The sequence below is a fragment of the Anser brachyrhynchus genome (assembly GCF_964034855.1).
Source record: "Anser brachyrhynchus genome assembly, chromosome: 2".
Classification (NCBI taxonomy): Eukaryota; Metazoa; Chordata; class Aves; order Anseriformes; family Anatidae; genus Anser; species Anser brachyrhynchus.
Window position 1 is genome coordinate 149595256 of NC_137695.1, and position 17777 is coordinate 149613032.

General features: G+C 45.4%; 1 protein-coding gene across 7 annotated transcripts in view; it reads left to right on the top strand.

The window, feature by feature from the left end:
- Positions 1 to 2333, top strand: part of FER1L6 (fer-1 like family member 6) — a 107236-nt gene extending 104903 nt beyond the window's left edge. For all 7 annotated transcript variants that reach the window (XM_080582048.1, XM_080582051.1, XM_080582049.1 and 4 more), the window contains one exon: positions 1654 to 2333. In XM_080582048.1, the coding sequence (XP_080438174.1) occupies positions 1654 to 1834 (181 nt within the window). In that variant the 3' untranslated portion in view covers positions 1835 to 2333. The remainder of the gene's footprint in view (positions 1 to 1653) is intronic.
- The last annotated feature ends 15444 nt before the right edge of the window (positions 2334 to 17777 follow it).

A 17777-nucleotide genomic window follows, 5' to 3' on the forward strand; every position in this document is an offset into this window, starting at 1 on the left:
AAAACAAAATATTTTTAAAAACTAAATTATATTCCAGGAGCTACTAGGCAGCGGCAGACTCCTTAAAGTACCAAAGAAAAGGCTGACAAAGTTTAAATGTCTGAGGACTAAAACAAATGAGAAAGGTGCATGGTTTTTAGCAGAGTGTAATTTCATACTGGTAAAACCACCGTGAGGTTATCCATCTCTTCATCTCTGCCAATCAAAACAGGACGCTTTTCTAGTAGATGCTCTCTGTTGTTACAAATATACTGTTATAGCTGGTACTGAATTCTGTTGCCTATGTTGCACAGAAAACAAATTAAATGAGCCAGAGTCTGGCTTTTTTTCCCCTGTCCTTAAAGTTATGAAAAGCCCTTTAGGTGGAACATATGGAATAATGTTTTTGTTACTCAAGTCTGTGATTCAGTCAGCTTCACTCTTTATCACATCCACTTTTTTACAATTCCTTTCAACCTGGAGGGCTTATTTTTTATTTATTTCCAAGCCATTTCTACCCTAACTATAATAAGGTCTTTAATTAAAAAAATAGTCGTTTGACCTTTAGATTTCCTGAGTGTCTGTAAGATTGGCACTCCCTGTCATGTGCTGAATGCTGAATTCTCCAGATAACCAACACATAATTTAAATTACTTAAACAGCTTTCTGACGTTAAACATGTCCATTACTTTTTGTCACCCTCAGTCTTAATTTTATTCTCCTTACCGCTGTACCATCTGCACAATTACAGTGATATTTGATAACAAAGAAAGCCGGCACCCAATTTTGCTGGTGTTAACGTTGCTTGGCATCGTTGCACTCTGCAGGTCATCCCATCACACACTGCTGACAGATGTTGGCTCAGCTCATTGCAGAGGTAGGGCTGTTGAAGTCAGAGGCATAATGACCTCCCGAGCTGCTTGGCATGCCAGAGGAGAGATTACCCCTACATTTTTCCTAAGGGGAATGTTGCTTTCCTCTTCGTGTGCAGCTTTACTGTACAGTGTGAAGAAATGGTTATGGAGAAGAATATGACATGGGACAACATTTGGAAGAAATACAGGATTGTGGAGTGCAGATATGCCCCACCAGAAGGTGGCCCTTCTTCCTTTTATGTACCCAGGCAATCTACCTAGATTTTGAGGTTCCTCTCATCTCCAGTTTTCAGGAGGCCCGTTTTAAAACCTCTTCTGACAATATATCATTTTGGGCTGTATGCTAGGCCTGAGCTGACTGCCTGTTATGGCACAGTGACTATCACCAAGCAATCACATTTTGTAGTGACTCAATTGCTCCTTTTGCAATGCTAAATTCTTTGCAATGAATATAAAGCTTTTGTACTCTAATTTAAGATGTCTGCATTTCTTCTTTAGGATTTATCACAATCTTTTCTATATTTTTGAACCCCTCATCTTGCCCTAAATTGGAGTAGTTGTGAAATGTGAACTGGAATTTCATTCCTAGCTGTGTGTGGAGCTAGGGCTTGGGGACAAGATGGATGACCTGAGAGTAGGTAAAACTCACAGAAGTTGTCTCTAAACCTTTTAGTGGGCTCCCAGGAGTTAAAGGTCATTTTTAGACTCAAATATATATTTTGCAGTGGGGTAGCTTTGGAAATAGATGGATCTACCTTTACAAAAATGTTTATTTCTTTTTTTCTTTCCTCCTCCTTAGCCGACCAGACACATCCTTCTCTTGGTTTGTAAATCCTTTCAAGTGTTTGTATCACCTGATCTGGAGAAATTACAAGAAGTACATCATCATTGGCATAATTCTGCTTATTCTTGTTGTCTTCTTGGTGCTCTTCATCTACACGATGCCAGGTGCAATCAGTAATAAAATAGTTGTAGGATGAGCATAAGATCATGGCTCTCATTGTAACCAATCATACACAAACAATTCAGTTAGAAATAAAAGTCAGGCATACAGAATTAATGAACCTGAAACACATCTCTTTTGTTGTAAAGAGAAAGCATAACTATTCCTATGAGAAATAGGAGCTGTCTTAGAACATTTTAATGTCTTACTTCTTTGGCTGCTCATTCAGACCCTGCCTTACTGTGTATTATCGGTAACATCCTGACGTAGCTTTAGTGGCAATGACAGCTTGATTCTACGCCTAAAACTGAGTTTAAAAGTAAATTACTTAATGCGATGCAGAAACTGATTTGTCAATTAAGTATGTATTATTATAAACAAGTAATTAAATTTGGAGAGCAAAATCTGTATACAAGCAAATGTACAGTTCAGTTGTTGCATAGTTTTGCAATTAATTATTTGATTTCATTTTCAATGATTTTATAATGTTATTATTATTTTGAGATAAAAGGTTTATTAAAAAATCAGAAGTTAAATTGCCTTGTTTGATGTCATAAGCAGAATTCATCCTGCGCCTCCCGGTAGGTGCTCTGTGCTCTGTAAACACTTGTGAGGTAAGTGGTGACGGGAGGAGGTAGAAGCACAGATAGAAAGAACTTTTTTCGGCTGTAATTTGAAAGTGCTGGAGGTTGCTGGAGGGGAGGGATTGGGAAGATGAAGACTCAGCTGCAGGTACTGCGGTAGCAAATGATCCTTGTAAAGGAGAGGGAACAGGGAGGATCCTGCTGCCTGAACAGAGGGAACAAGGAATGGAAAAGACAAAGGATGCAGAGTGGAACATGTTGTGAGGGGTTAAAGAAAACAAGAAATAAAACCATACACAATAATCATTATGAAGGTCTTCATCCTGCTTAGAAATACAGAAAATGCTGCAGCCTGTCATGCACAAGGAAAGGCCTGATAACTTAAGGTCTGTGTGGCCTTAAACAAGCAAATATGATTTCGAAGTAGGTACAAAAATCCCTTCTTGTCTCATCCATGGTCAGACACGTTGTACTGATGGCCTTTGAGAAAATGCCTTCCATTGCTCTGCTCATACGGAGTGTGAGCGCTTTGGAAGGACTTCACCTTTAGTAAATTTTAAAGTATCAAAAGAGAAGAAAAAGAAATCCCAGAAATGCTGATCATTCTGCCAAACTGAGGGTGCGGAAATAAAAATGCAACATTCACCATCGTTCTCAAAAGCCACTTCTGTGGGAAGTTTGTGTGGCATTGTTTGCACCTAGGCTGGCTTAAGGCTGTGCCAAGAGCCTCTGTGTTCTCCTCTGGCCAACAACACAGGTAGTAACTGCATTATTCAGAGGAACAGATGTCTAAGAAACTTCCACAGAGAAAATATTTTACATTTAAAGTGCATTTTAGTGGCTTATTTTGGATGGATTGAATTGCTCTAAAAGTGCCTCCTCCTCTTTCCACTGATGATGGAGGCAGATGGCTAAATGCAGGCTGAAAGCATCCCACCCCACCCCATCCAATAGATTGTGGCCCTCAGTGTTCCTTCTAAATCTCATGCTTATGTGTACAGTAAATATAACTGAATTATTTAGGTGAGTAATTACACTGCAATTAGACATGTGGGAAAGGACGACACTGGATGGGTTTTACCATTGGGCTATTTTGCTGTAGGTGTGTATTTAATATGACCAACAAATTAAAATGCAATTAGTTGAGTCTGCACTAGTTAAACGTAACAATACAAGACGGTGATGGTGAAATGTGCTGGGCACCCCTGAGTCTCTCTTCACCTCGTATCTCTCTGCACTTGCCCCTTATCTGGTACAGTCTCCAGTTCCCCTGTGTATGTGACACATTCCTCTGAAACCACTTGTTTTTCCTTTTTGTGCTATTTTGCACTTGACTTTGTATGAATCAGAAAAGGAAATCTTTCTTCTCCCAGTACGTCTCACCATGCTATGAATTTTGGAATTGCAATTTGAAAGCTCCAATAAGAGCAAATAAAATTACTTTGATGCAAAATGTGGAAGATGAATCACAACAACTGGAATATATCGTGACAGTCGTAAGGCAGTGCTGCTGATCTTTTTCTAGTGTGAAAGGAGGCCTGATCCTGCATGGCAGCTGCTGGGTCCAGCTGTCCTTACTCTGATTGTTTGCCCTGACTGCCATGGACTGGGTGAAGTGCTGGGCTGCGGCTGGAGTGCCCTGTCCTTGGCAGAGGGTCCTGCTGCGTGGCTCCAGGACCAAGCCTCGGCTCTGGACCCCAGCAGCCATCACAGTGGCAGCGCTGTTATAAGATGGCTGAAGTGACATCTCCCTCCAAGTCCTGGTGTGATTCTGGACGAGCAGTGACTGTGCACATACCCTCTGCCCCTCTTCCCTCACATCCCCTGGCCAGCAGCCACCTGCTTCACCCGTGCAGCCCCTTGGGTCTTCAGCCCCCTGCAGCGGGGCCATTCCTGACCCCTCGTACTGCTGAACACCAACGTCCCCATACCCCTGCAGAGCCCTGCAGCCAGGGCTAAAAGCAGCATCACTCACCCAAAATGCAAGCAAGCCAACTCCTCCACAACTCTTAAACTGCTCAGGCCTATCATTATACTCAGCGCATGTAGGCTGAGCTAGAAATGTTGTCCCAGGGGACAAAGCAAAATCAACTACCTTTTCATGATCTTCCAGATGGCTGCGAAGTAGCTGGAGAAGCAGGGCTGTCAGTAAGTATTAAAGAAACAAAATCCAGCAGTGCTCATCGCTGGACTGCTCGTACAGAAGCCAGATGTTAACAGTTTTGCATCTTAAATGACTTTATGGTGACATGGCTGTGAGGTTCGTACTGAGGCTTGCCATTATTGTCAAGGGCTCCTATCTGTTTCATACGGAAAGAAAGAGATCCTTGTCCCGAGCAGTTACTTCAATGTTGGTCTGCAGTTATGCTGGCTTAATTTTGAGGCCAGCTGGTATGACTTGGAGCTTTATCAACCGGTTTCTGACCAGAAATAGCTCATTAAATAGCTGAGTGCTACCGTTGGCAAATACAAGATCTGTGAATACAAGATCATGCTCTTAGACCGAATCCTAAAATTATGTGGAAATAATAGCCTAGTGTTGCTGGTCTAAAAATGCACATCTTGCTTGGAGACATTTGGCTTGCAGCAATAAACACTGCTTTTTGCCTCCAGAAATTTTCTCAGGTAGGAGCAGATGTTGTCTTTCTGGCAGGCAAACCTGAAAGGTGGAGAGACCTGTGCCTGTACTGTTGAAGACAGATTTCAGTTTGCATGTAATCATTTTTGAGTGCCCAATTTCAGGTACTTGAGTCTGATTTTTAGACACAAACTCACTTCCTGCTGGCATTTGAGAAGCAGAGTAGGAGCAGAGTCCTACGATTAAGTATTTGGGGAGCAAGCTGGCTACTGGCTCAACTCTTTTGGCTCTAGGCTCCAGTCCGTAAGTAATCAAATCTTTACATCAAAAGAAACTGTACAGGTTTACAAATGGTACCATCGGGTGTCCAACAGCACAGCGACAGAAAGAGAGCAAGAGAGGAAGACAGACCTCTGGATGGATCACTTGTGCTGGCAATACAGCTGAAAGCATCCAGGGAAAGGAAATGGAAAGTCTGATTTTAAGGAGGAAAAACAAAGCAGAACCTAATCAGGATATAACGCAAACCACTAAAAGATGAATGGTTCTCTGTGGGGAAAAGAAAAAGAAAGGAAAAAAAAAAAAAAAAAGCAGCTCAGCTCCAGGCATATTCACAGGCACACACTAAAATGAAACCTTTATAAAACATCATTATTACCTGAGTCAGAAGGAAGATGCATTGTTGCCATCGCAGAGCAGAGACGTGGAACCACTCACTTTAGCAGAGCAGGAGGAAAGTGATAGAAAATCGCTATCAGATCTTTGCCATCAGGGCCTCGCATAAGAGGGAGCAATACTGGAAAAGAAACCTCAACTGCTCGCTGAATTGTGAGGCCTCAAGGGAAATACCTATTCATTTACACCTCTGTCATTCCTGTTGCCTCAGTTGGGGAACAGACGGTGGCACGGTGATGCTACAGGCAAACGAGCGCCTGAAACATTAAGAAGCAGTAGAAGTTTGGAGCTTGGCCACCAAAAACAGAGGGTTACCAGCAGTACCACCACGGTGGGGTTTGCCACAATCTTGCCTGATTTCTAACTGTAAGAGGGAAGAAGAGCAGCTAGCACTGATGTACAGGATGGGACAGACATTGCCCACACGGGCTAAACTCACCCCTGCAGCTTAGCGCTCTCTCAGGTGCTCTGCCCTGGAGATCTTTTTTTCCTTTCTTTGTCCTGCTGGCCTCTTGGCAGCACGTATGTCCCTGTGCCATCTCTGTGTGCCCTTGGCCAAGGGCTGATTTGCTTCTGCTTGTGAATGGGGCAGCACATCTGCCTCCCTTCCCAAATAAATGGAATTTGGGGGGACTCCTCTGACAACCCAGCTGCCGGACAAGTGTCTCCAGGTCCTGTGCTGGGACCCATTGAGCTCTGAGCAACGTGTGTTCTCATCTCTTCCCCCACACCAACACCAGGCATCTTAAAAGAGTCTCTGCAGCTACAGAAGTGCATGCATTTGCTGGCTGCCCCAACCTATTAGCCTATTAGCACCTAGCGTCTAATTTGCTGCTGGTGCTGCAGTTGCTCATGTTGAACTCTCCAGTGCACCACTCAGCAGCTGTGGTTGCACAGCCGTGGCTGAGGGTAGCACCTGGCACCTCCAAAGTGCTCCAAAATGCCAGAAACATGGCAAAACAGTCGGTTCGGCAGTATATGACATAGCCATGTCTCAAGCCAGTCACTGGAGTTTGAATTCTCTGTGCATAAAAGCAGCACAAATGGATCTGCCACCAGTTCCTGGCTCTGCCGTGGGCTCCCTCTCTGCCTTTTGAGAGGGTAGAGTCAGGTTTTCATGCAAGCCATGAAAAGCATCAAGAACTGATTAAATCTGTAAAATTCCCATGTTAGAGACACCTAACTATTGACGAAATTATGAGAAAGGTAAAAAGATAACTTCTGAAAATGCCTCCACCAATTTTCCTACACATTTCAGTCTACAAGGAAGAGTTTTTTCTGAAAGCCTGGTCTTTTTATTTTCTGCTTGCAATCATTTTAAAAAGACCAGACCACAATGTAACTGACAAAAATATGAATAGCTTACTTGATTAATTTTGGTAGGATTACCATGCTGAGCGTGGCCATTCATAGCTAGGCTTCATTAATGTAATGAATATTGAATTCGTGGTTTGGCAGAACAATTTATCCTACAAAGTAAAGCAAGGGGTAAAAACTAAGCTCCCAAACAGACCATATACATCTTTATCCTGCAGTTATCGTTCTTCTGAGACAAATTCAAAAACTCTTGTTCCTCTCGGCAGGGCTGATGTTTCACAGTTTTTAAGTCCAGTAAGAAATAGCCTGAGAACTCAAGACCTCCTGAATTTGGGGGGCAGGTGTTTTTTCTTTACTTTTTGGATTTTTTTTTTTTTTGCCTGAACTGCCCTGAAAGCTGAAATTCTGAACAAATTGAAGAGAATTTTCTCCTGTAAAGAAATTTCTTTCCTAGTCAAAAGAGGTTTAAAGGCACTATGATTGGTGCTCATGTGGCCATAGCTCCAGAGGCCAGTTTATCTGCAGGCTCAACACGTGGGCATCGCCCTAGCATTACACCTGCTCCCTGGAGGTCTCACACCATTTTACACTCCCTGTATTGCATTGGCTCAGGACAGCCCTGGCACCTTGCAGCAAGTGCAAAATGTCTTCCACTTCCACTCATTTTTCACTAAAGATGGGTCACCACCTCCCAGTACGTTAAGGACATATGGAAAACAATGTTACCCAGACCTTCAAATCTCATCCCACACCGAAAGGTGGCCTACAAGCCTTTCATGTTTAACTATCACCACTCTTCCTTCCGTTTAGATAAGAGACAGCTGGCTCCATCCTGCAAGGAATATTTTAAATCCAATCTCAATCCCATGGTTTGTAGCCACATTTTTTTTTTTCCATAAAGCCCAGAAATATCTTTGCAATATTGCAGTTGCTGCTGTTTCTGCGGTGTGCCAGCGAGAGGCTGTTGGAAGGGTGCTTCGGTTGGGGTCATGAAGCCAACGGGATCAGAGGGAGCTTGCAGAGGGTTTGTCCTGCTCTGCATTCTGCAGAATACTCTGTTTCCACCAGTGCACTGCACCAGGCACATCTCTGTAGTGACTAATGACTACATTAAAATGACTTTTACATTTGGAAGAAACAAATCCCTTGATGAGATGGTATAAAAATTTGTTTCCTCCACATGTTAGTCACAGAAACAACTCTCAGTTGGCAGGAGAAGCTGCTCATTGTGCTGCGTGCTAGCTCTGAGCTCCAAAAGGGATATTTATGACCTTGGCTGAGCAGCCTATTTTGCCTTCAGCTCCAAAGTGCGGGGTACTGTCTCCTTCCACACAAATTTATACATTTTCTATCGGTTATTTTTGACTGGGGAAAAGCTCAACCCAAGATCTGGTTCCAGACTCCCTGACAGTTGGTATATGACAACCACCTCTCCCTTCCACTTTCTAATTAAGTCCCCACCACAAAAGCAAGCAAACAACAACTTTTCACGTCTTTCTGCTAGAGAAAACACGATCTATAATAGTCTTCCAGGCTGTGTCTTTTTCAAGGACTTCTGCAAGCAGTTATGGAGGCCTATCAGCGCTACAGTAATTAGTGGGACTGTGCATGTACTTCCTGAGTGCCTCTCTGCTGTGGCCCCGAGACTCTGCATCAGCAACAACGGCCACCTTCATTAAGAGCAAGCTGGAAAGCTCTCAGACTATTCCCCTTCCTCCCGCTGTTCAGCCAGCCCTGGCTGAGCTCTCTGTGATGACACTGACAGCCAATTAACGAGCTAATTCCAGCACCTGCTCTTTCGGAGTCACCTGCTCATTGCAGTGCAGGCCATTTCCATACTGCAGCTCCTTGAAAGGGCTGTGCTTGACCTGTTGGCACAGGAAGACGCCACTACCACCTGTTTCCGTGTTTGCCCCCAGCCTGCATTTTCCCTTCATAACTGGGCACTGCAAGCATGGCAGATTTGCAGGGCTATCTGCAGTGTTAGGACACCTTCCCCAAATGGCTTTTGGGAAAGGCACATGCAGAAATTTCACATCCATGTATAGGCAAAACTGAGCGATATTGGGGATTGGGAACCACAATAATAAGGAAAATATTAAAACTAAAGACAAAGAACACTTCAGATATCTACATTACTGTGTGGGATGGTTGAACAACACAGTTACACTGCCACCACCTTCCACCAGTTGTTTCCTTGTTGCCCCAGTTCTTTGCCATTTAGAATCACAGAATCACTGAGGTTGGAAAAAACCTCCAAGATCACCTGGTCCAACCACCCCCCTACCACCAATGCCACCCACTAAACCACGTCCCCAAGCACCACGTCCAGCCTTTCCTTGAACACCCCCCGGGACGGTGACGCCACCACCTCCCTGGGCAACCCGTCCCAGTGCCTGACTGCTCTTTCTGAGAAGAAATGTCTCCTCATTTCCAACCTGAACCTCCCCTGGCACAGCTTGAGGCCATTCCCTCTGGTCCTATCACCGGTTACCTGTGAGAAGAGGCCGACCCCCAGCTCCCCACACCTTCCTTTCAGGTGGTTGCAGAGAGCAATGAGGTCTCCCCTGAGCCTCCTCTTCCCCAGACCAAACACCCCCAGCTCCCTCAGCCGCTCCTCACAGGACTTGTGCTCCAGGCCCTTCACCAGCTTCGTAGCCCTGCTCTGGGCACGCTCCAGGGCCTCGATGTCCTTCTGGTACTGAGGGGCCCAAAACTGAACACAGCACTCGAGGTGTGGCCTCACCATTCACTGCAATTTGTGTTAAATCCTCATCCTGCAGGCTCTCTGTGTGCCCTCACTCCCTGAACCTGGGCGCTCGGCCCCCGGGGGTATCACACCTCAGGCAGGATTTCTTCACCCGCTTTTGCTACCCGTGGCTGAAGTGGCTTCGGCCAGTTCAGCTGCCTCCACGGGAGGCCCAGCCTCTCCAACCTTCCTCCCTGGCCAAAGCACTCACACACACGGCAGTGGTTCTCCGGCCCAAGGAAGCCCGTGGAGGTTCGCTGTGCCCACAGCACGCTGCTCCTGGCTGCTGCAGCTCTGCACTTAGGTGCCAGATTTCAGGAAAAAGTGATTTCAGATTTCAGCTGAAGTGCCCGATGCAAGAGGAACTCTAAAGATTGTTGGCATATTGTGAGAGACAGGGATTTTGTTTGGCTGTTTACATATTTGTTAGTGATGTTTCTTTTTCCTGACAGATAAGCGATAGTTAATCTACTCCAGAAACAAGCACGCAGCTCTAATATACTGACAAAGCGTTTGCCTGTCCATATTACTATAAGAAGTCAAAGAAATGCTGGCTGTGTTTGGTGCACATGATGAACTTTTAATTAGCCATTGCAATAAAGCCTCCCCAAAACACTACGCAAAGCACTTTTCAAAAGCTTGGAGCTTGTTGGCACCATCACCGTGCTCCTGGCTCGTGGTGTGTCCATAGGTCCACCCAAGAGAGCAGCGCTGCCGTTATCTGATGGCTCTCCGGAGCTGACACCCTCACTGCAGCTGGCTGCACACAGCTCCCGCACAAGAGCTGTGCCACAGCAGCTTTGAAGGCTGTTTTGGAGCTGTGGAGCATAACTGCAGCACCTCTCATAGGCGGTGCTCACTGCCCACCTGGAGCGACCTTTGCAGGGTGAGGCCAACTCAAGAAATAGGAATTTGTTGGTCCCTCCTCTTGCTTGAGCTTTGGGCATACCTGAAAAAATCCCACCCTGAAAAGCGGGATGCTTTGTCGGCACCGTGTTTTCATTTCTGCAATGTCTGTGGTGGAGAGAGGAAAGGTAGAAAGACTGAACCCCTACTCCACAGGTTTTGATCATGACCTTTGGGGTTTGTAAGAACAAAGATTGTGCAGACAGCTAAAAGGGATATGTCCCATGAAGTTTGGGACTAACTATGTTTGTGGTCCAAATCCCATTACAGCCCCTAAAATTCCAGTGACTGCAGAGCCCAGGTCCTCAGGTATGTCCCCAAACTTCTTTATTTCCAAGTACATGGCTTTCCCCCAAATTACCTCTGATTTGGGGGCTCAAACTTTACTACACCAAGCAAATAATTTCCCAGCAAGTGTTTGGTTATCCAAGGGTCTCCTCCTACTGAGCCAAAGGGGTAGGTGGCACCTATAAACCACCTACACCCGTAATCACCGGCTGCAGACTGAATTTGCTGGGACTTCAGGCATACGCCAGACCCCAGACACTCAATTGCTTCTGCCAGGAACAAAACCTTTTTTTAGGTTATGGAGAATAAAAAAGGTCTGAGATCTGCTTTAAAGATTGTTCCACTTGGTTAGCATTCAACTATGCTAATTTATTCAGTGCAGGAAAACGATCTTGCTGCACAAAAAGCCCTGATGCTGCCATCACTTGCATTGCAGCAGCTTTGCACAAAGAGATAGTTTTGATTCTGAATTTATTCCCATTCATAATGGGGGACCAACATGTGGGGTGAGAAATACTGGTGTGCTGATTGAGTCTGGTCTCGGAAAAGCCTTAGTATTTAACAAGCCCTGCTGATTATGCCTTGCTTTGAGAATGACCCCTAAAAGCAGAGCTGAAGGATGAATGGATCGTGCAATATGAATCTCACCCACTGATTGCTTTTGGGTCACTCCCTGCTCTCTGCCCCCCCCTCTGTGAGGGTACAAGGGATTCCCATGAGTCCCTTACCACAAGACAACAAGGTTTCTAAATCAGCTTCCACTTGCTGCTAAAATTAAACATTCACTACTGCCAAGCGATCTGTTAAAAACCCCGTCTCTCTTCCCCTGTGCAACCATTTCCCTATGCTGCAAAAGCACACGGAGAATTTCCTCCTCTTTGGAAGAAAGCAGCCTTGCATGTTACTTCATTTTGAATACCGATGCAGCATGCTTATCTTACACCAGCAACAAAAAGCAGATGCACACCTGGCTCATCGTTGCTTTGTGTGGTGTAAAGTGCCAGCAGCATGCTCCTTAGTGAGCCTGTATTACTGACTTTGGCTCAATTATTGGCTATAAATTAGAGGATAAACGCAGGTGGATCACATCTCTGCAGTCACTGGGACTGGGAAACATGCAGCCTGCCTGGAAATAAATGAAAAGGAGCTACATAAAAGTGCATTTTATGAGATAGTTTGGAAGCACAGATGAGAACCAGAACGTGAACCCAGTTCCTGCACATCCCAACCCACAGCAGGAGCTTGCAGTAGGATCCACCTCCAGATCACACAGAGGTCCTGCTGCCTCTGAGCTTCGGAGCTTCTTGGGCATGACAGGAGTGGATGTAGCAGCTGGACCGAGGTGTCCTGTGGGATGTGTGGTGGAGGACGGGACCCAATGCTGCTGAGACCCCTCAGCACTGATCAACACCAGTGTCTGGTGGCACAAGCCCCCCCCCCCCCCCCATGCAATCTGGCCTCACCTCAGCTCTGTGGGAGCAATGACATTTTGGCACTTTTAGCAGCTCTTTTGTGCAAGTTTCTTACAGGTGATGGCTGAGTCAAACCCAAGAGAAGCCACGTTTCCCTTGGAACTGAGTTAAATAAATCATAAAAACAGGCAGTATCATTTTGTCAGCGCTTTTGAGGAGGCGAGGCAAATTTGTCAGTAAAAAATGCTATTTTAACCTGGGGCAGTCTGCGAGTGCTTTATACATGAGAGCTCTTTGATTGCAGTGCTCATAATTTCATTAACTTGGAGCTTTAACCAGGCTCTTGACTTATCAATATGCACGACTGTGATCTCTTTCATAATCTATCAACATGTCTTTCGTCGCAGGGTCTTAGGAGTCCTCACGGGGTGGTTTTCCTTGCTGCCCCATCCGTACCTTCTGGATGGAGGCACACTGAGCGTGGCTCCCAATACCGTGTGCGTAGCTGCCAGGCACCTGCTTGCTGCCAGCAGCTGGCACGCATCCTGCTTGCGCCTTGCGGTGCTCTCCCAGTGAGACCTGCTGTTGGAGCAGAGCTCTTGAAGCATTGGCATTGCAGAGCATCCACGCTGCACTAATTACCGAGCAGGCGATACAGTTTGTGTGGTCGTCATCCCTGGCACAGCTTAAATATTAATTGGAGACGATGCTCTGCCTGTGCTCAGCCCCTGGTGTAGCAGAGCGCTACATGGGGAAGCAATTCCGCTCTCACTCAGTGCGCTGGGAGTTTTGTTTCTCATGTGTGCCAGGCCTGAGATTGATCGACTTCAAACTGCAGGTTGAGAGTAAGTAACTTTGCTGCTGGAGGCTTTGGAAAAAATCCCGTTGCCTCTTATAAAAAAAATATGAGCTTCTGGTAGTTGTGTATGTTGAAGGACACTTAACACACTGTGAAAAGGAGCCACTGTGATTGAATGTTCCATTATAAGAAAGGTGCTGGTAGCTCCAAGGTTTCTGTTTTGGTGCTTAGGGCTCAAGATGAGGACTGGGGAAAAAAAAAAAAAGAAAAGACAAAAAAAACAACACAACACTTTCCAAAAATATTAGCCTCTCTCAACTCTAAACTGCTAGATTGCAGCCCCAGAGACCAATTCCCCTCCCCCAGGATCACCGAGCACAGCTCCAAAGCAGTGGGTGGCACGTGGGGGCATCGCCTTGGGGGACACTGAGGCAGGGCCACCCCACGTGCCCCACTGCAGCACCTGATGTGAGGACCTGATGAGCCCGTCCACATCAAAGGCTCTGCAGATGATGCTCCAAACCCATTGCTTGGAACGATGCCTGTTGCTTCAAATAAATAATAAAGCCTATTGCTTCAAATAAAGCCTTAAGTAATTTGTTGAGATGGGGCTGGTGAGGCCAAGAAGATTTTTTAGCCATCAGTGGATGCAGAATTGGCCCCTCCTAGCAAAGAACAACTTAACACTGGGGAAAAGAAAAAATAAATAAAAATAGGGTTTCCTGAGTTCAGATTGCTTTGCAGCAGAGACCCAGAACAAATTACCAGAACAGGTATCAGGAACAAGTTACCCAGAACAAGAACATCATGGTTATGAGACAGTGCTGGGCTAACAATTGGAGCGTTCAGCAGAGTAACGCTGGGCCAGTTGGGAAACCTATTGGCTTCCTACCTTCCTGATTTCAATCTTTCTATTGCAAAAGCTTGAAAGGAGCCTGTGGAAGTTCTAATTAAATCATATCTCATCAATGGCCAAAGAATGAGTAACATTTCAGTCTGAAAAAGAGCAATATTGGAGAATATGACCAAATGAATAGCGTGGTGAAGTTTCTAGCACACCATTTGACACTTTCAACCGCATCTACTTTTTTCATTATATTTTTATGGGAACGACAAATTTTAACCATAATATATGCTGTGCTTTCACCTCCTGTTGTTGACTGCAGTGGAGCAACAATGCCAGAAGTCTCTTATCACTTCTCTGAAAGTTTATATATGGCTTGCTATGACCCAAAGGGGAAAGCACGAAGTGACTGCTTCATTAAATAGCAAAATTTGACTCATCCACCCATACTATTACCATCTGTTCCTTTTTCTTCATTTCCTGTTTGTAAAACAAGTAATTCATAATTATCTGCAGTTATATTTTTTTGGGTAAGCCCTTTAGAATCAGAGCTGTTATGCCAGTGTACTTACCAGGCTGCAGGGGCCTCTAAATCCACCCAGCCTAATGAGGGTGTTGGTAATGCAAATGCATCAATCCATACATCATAGACAAACTGCTGCAGCTAGCTCAGTTGTTCTGGCATCCTAAAACGCCTATGCAAACATTTCTTTAAAAAATAAATACTATTAAAATTACTAATTCAAGACAACGTATATAAGTAAAGGCATCATCTTTTTTCTTAGGACAATCACCACAAAAAGCTAAAATAAAGCAAGTTTATGGGCACACGAGCTTCTTCAGCTCTGCGATAGAAGCAGGAACTTTCAAAGGCAGATAACGGGAGAGAAAAGCTATCGGTTTGATGTCTGTGCATCAGACCATCTCTGAAGGAAGGGAGGCTGGTACCTATCGAGTGGAAAGATGTTAATAGGATGGAGAGAAAGGTGCCGAGGTTATCTCCTGAGGAGAGAGAAGGCAATATAGCGTAGAAAAAGGGGGACGTGCAGAGTTTATCAGGGTGAAGGGAAATGATGTGCCATAAAAGCAATGCTACAGAGCCACAGTGTTTTGGTATGCAGTAACTTTATGAATTTTAATTCCCGGGCTCATATTTGGCAGAAGCCTTGTAACTTTCCTTAATTCACTTTCTGAATGAAAAAAAATAGGAAGAGTTTGGATTTTAGGGGGAAGATTTTAAAAAGCTTTTCCATAGCATACCTTAGCAGAAATGGGAGGGTGAAAGCAGCACACCTTCCTCCTGCTTGAATATCAAGCACGGACGTTCAAACAACGCCTCCTGTAACCCATCATGTTCCTTCAGAGAAGGCTCACCTCCGCCTTGAGGAGCTGAAGGGGATGCAGACAGGACCTTGCCTTGTGCCCAGTGCCACTGCATGGCTGCTCTGCCCTTGGTGGAACCAAATTTAGTAATACATCAGTTCTGCACAGTCACGCTTGTACCTGCAAGATTGTTTAAGGGCTGACGATTTATTCAGGTGGGAAAAGCTCTGCCCACTGAGCTGCTGCCTGAAGCGGGCATAGGAAATGGAGGTGGGATGTCTGGGTGGCTGGTAATTTCACGGAGTATACTTGATGTATGGAAATCCACTTTTTGTAAACTAATTTTTCAGGAAAAAGAAAAATGTGATGGTGGGACATAGGTTTTCCAAGGACAAGTGTTCTGTAACTCCTGCATAGGAATGGGTTGCTCCTAGGCACGGGAGGAAATGCCACACATGGAGGGAGTTCGATGTCCCGTGTTTTGTGAGCACTTGCATGAAGACAACCACGACTGCAGTTCAGCTGGAAGTTGTGCTGAGAACAAGAAAAAGCAAGGGAAAGTCAGTGCAATTTACTCTTAGCACCTACAAAGGGGGAAAATAAGGCATTTACTGGTTGAGGGAGACTCAGGAAGCCTGGAGGACACTCAGCCGCCCCTAGCACAGCTGAAGGGCTGCAGCTCTCCTTTGTGCTAATGCTGACACTTTCCTTTCTTACAGTGTAAAAAAATAAAACCAGAAGATGGCTGTCAGAGAGCCTCGTGGACACTGGTGTGAGCAGAGTTCAGCATCTGAAACCTCCACCTGAGCTGGGGGCAGAGCTTCCCAACGGCCCTGAAGCTGCTCTCTTCACCTCTCCTCTCAGCTTCCCCATTTATTCTGCGTACTCACTGTAAGCAGTGTTAGACAGGGTGGAAATCGGGCTTTAGAACAGGTCTTCATTCAATATGACATCGCTGCTGCTGCCTTCTCTATTAAACATAGCCAGGTTGGAAGCTTTGTGAGAGAATGAATCCGAACTCTTGCAAACTGCCATCACGGCACACTGCTTCCCATCAATGAAGGCCTCTCCTGACTGTTTGCATGGCAATGGGCTCATTTGGGGGCATGCCGCCTCCCATCTAGGTCTCTAATGAAAGTAAGCCTGAGATAAACCTATTTTTACAGCATTTAAAGTAGCCTGAGATGGCGAAGAGGACTAAGGGGAGCTGTGAGAGCCACTGAGCCCCACTCCTGACAGCAGGAGGAGAGGGGAAGCACAGACAGACACATCTGACTCCTCGGGGCAGTGAAGATGCACTGAGTCCCATTCAGAGCAAGCTTGTCTCCTAAAGACCAGCAAGGATAAAGCCTCTGATAGCCCACAAATGTTTATTTTTCCTTTCCTTTCCTTTCCTTTCCTTTCCTTTCCTTTCCTTTCCTTTCCTTTCCTTTCCTTTCCTTTCCTTTCCTTTCCTTTCCTTTCCTTTCCTTTCCTTTCCTTTCCTTTCCTTTCCTTTCCTTTCCTTTCCTTTCCTTTCCTTTCCTTTCCTTTCCTTTCCTTTCCTTTCCTTTCCTTTCCTTTCCTTTCCTTTCCTTTCCTTTCCTTTCCTTTCCTTTCCTTTCCTTTCCTTTCCTTTTTTTTTTCCAAGTTGCAAGAACCACGCTGCTAAATAAGTTTTAACTTCCTCTTCACAGCCTTCTTCTTGAAGGGAAACATTTGCGAAGCCTTGCAGCATCCTGAAGAGAGGCTGAGTGCTGTGAAGTTGGGCACTCGGATAGGACTCGCAGCTGAGCACAAAGGCAGCTCTGAGAGAGCTGTAGTAGCTGTGGCGGGGGGGTACCCAGTCCCTTCTGTTGCTGGCTGGCAGAAGGCTGCCTCTTGAGAAAGAGTAAATCGCAACCTGCATAAACAAATTTACTGTCTTTAGCAGCCCTGATGCTTTCATTTGATTTCCAACCATTTTCATCTGTACCAGGGAAACGTGCTGGAGGTGGAAGCTCAGCAAACGTGCTGTCAGAAAGAAAACAAGTTGTGAAATCTGATGCGCTTTTAAATGATATGTAAAAGCTGAATTTTTCTGAAAGTTTTCCGATAACTCTTCTGACCCTTCCAAGCTGCAAGTTTGTTTCTCAGGTCCCCACTACGGATCTGCTGCCAGACCTCACTTAGTATGGAGAGGAGCAGGGGCTGTGTAAAAGCCAGCCCTCTCCTTTTTACAGGGGCTGGGACCTGGCAGTGCAGGGCAGTGGGGCTCCAGATTGAGCATCCTTATTTTTAGTGCGAATGTGGTAATCAACCAAAAGTCAGTGTGTGTCTGGTCATCCCTAGATGATGTGCCTGAAAATGGGCGTGTACTGGATTGTCCCCATTAAAGACAAGTGAGCTCTGTGGCTTTGAGACTACCCTGCTGCTTAAATGCTCTTCATTTGCTCTCTGAATATCATCCTCAGGACCTCTTAAGCTTTTTTGCCCTGCATTGATCAGCCTGCAAAGTGATGCAGCTTGATTTTCCTCCCTCATTCA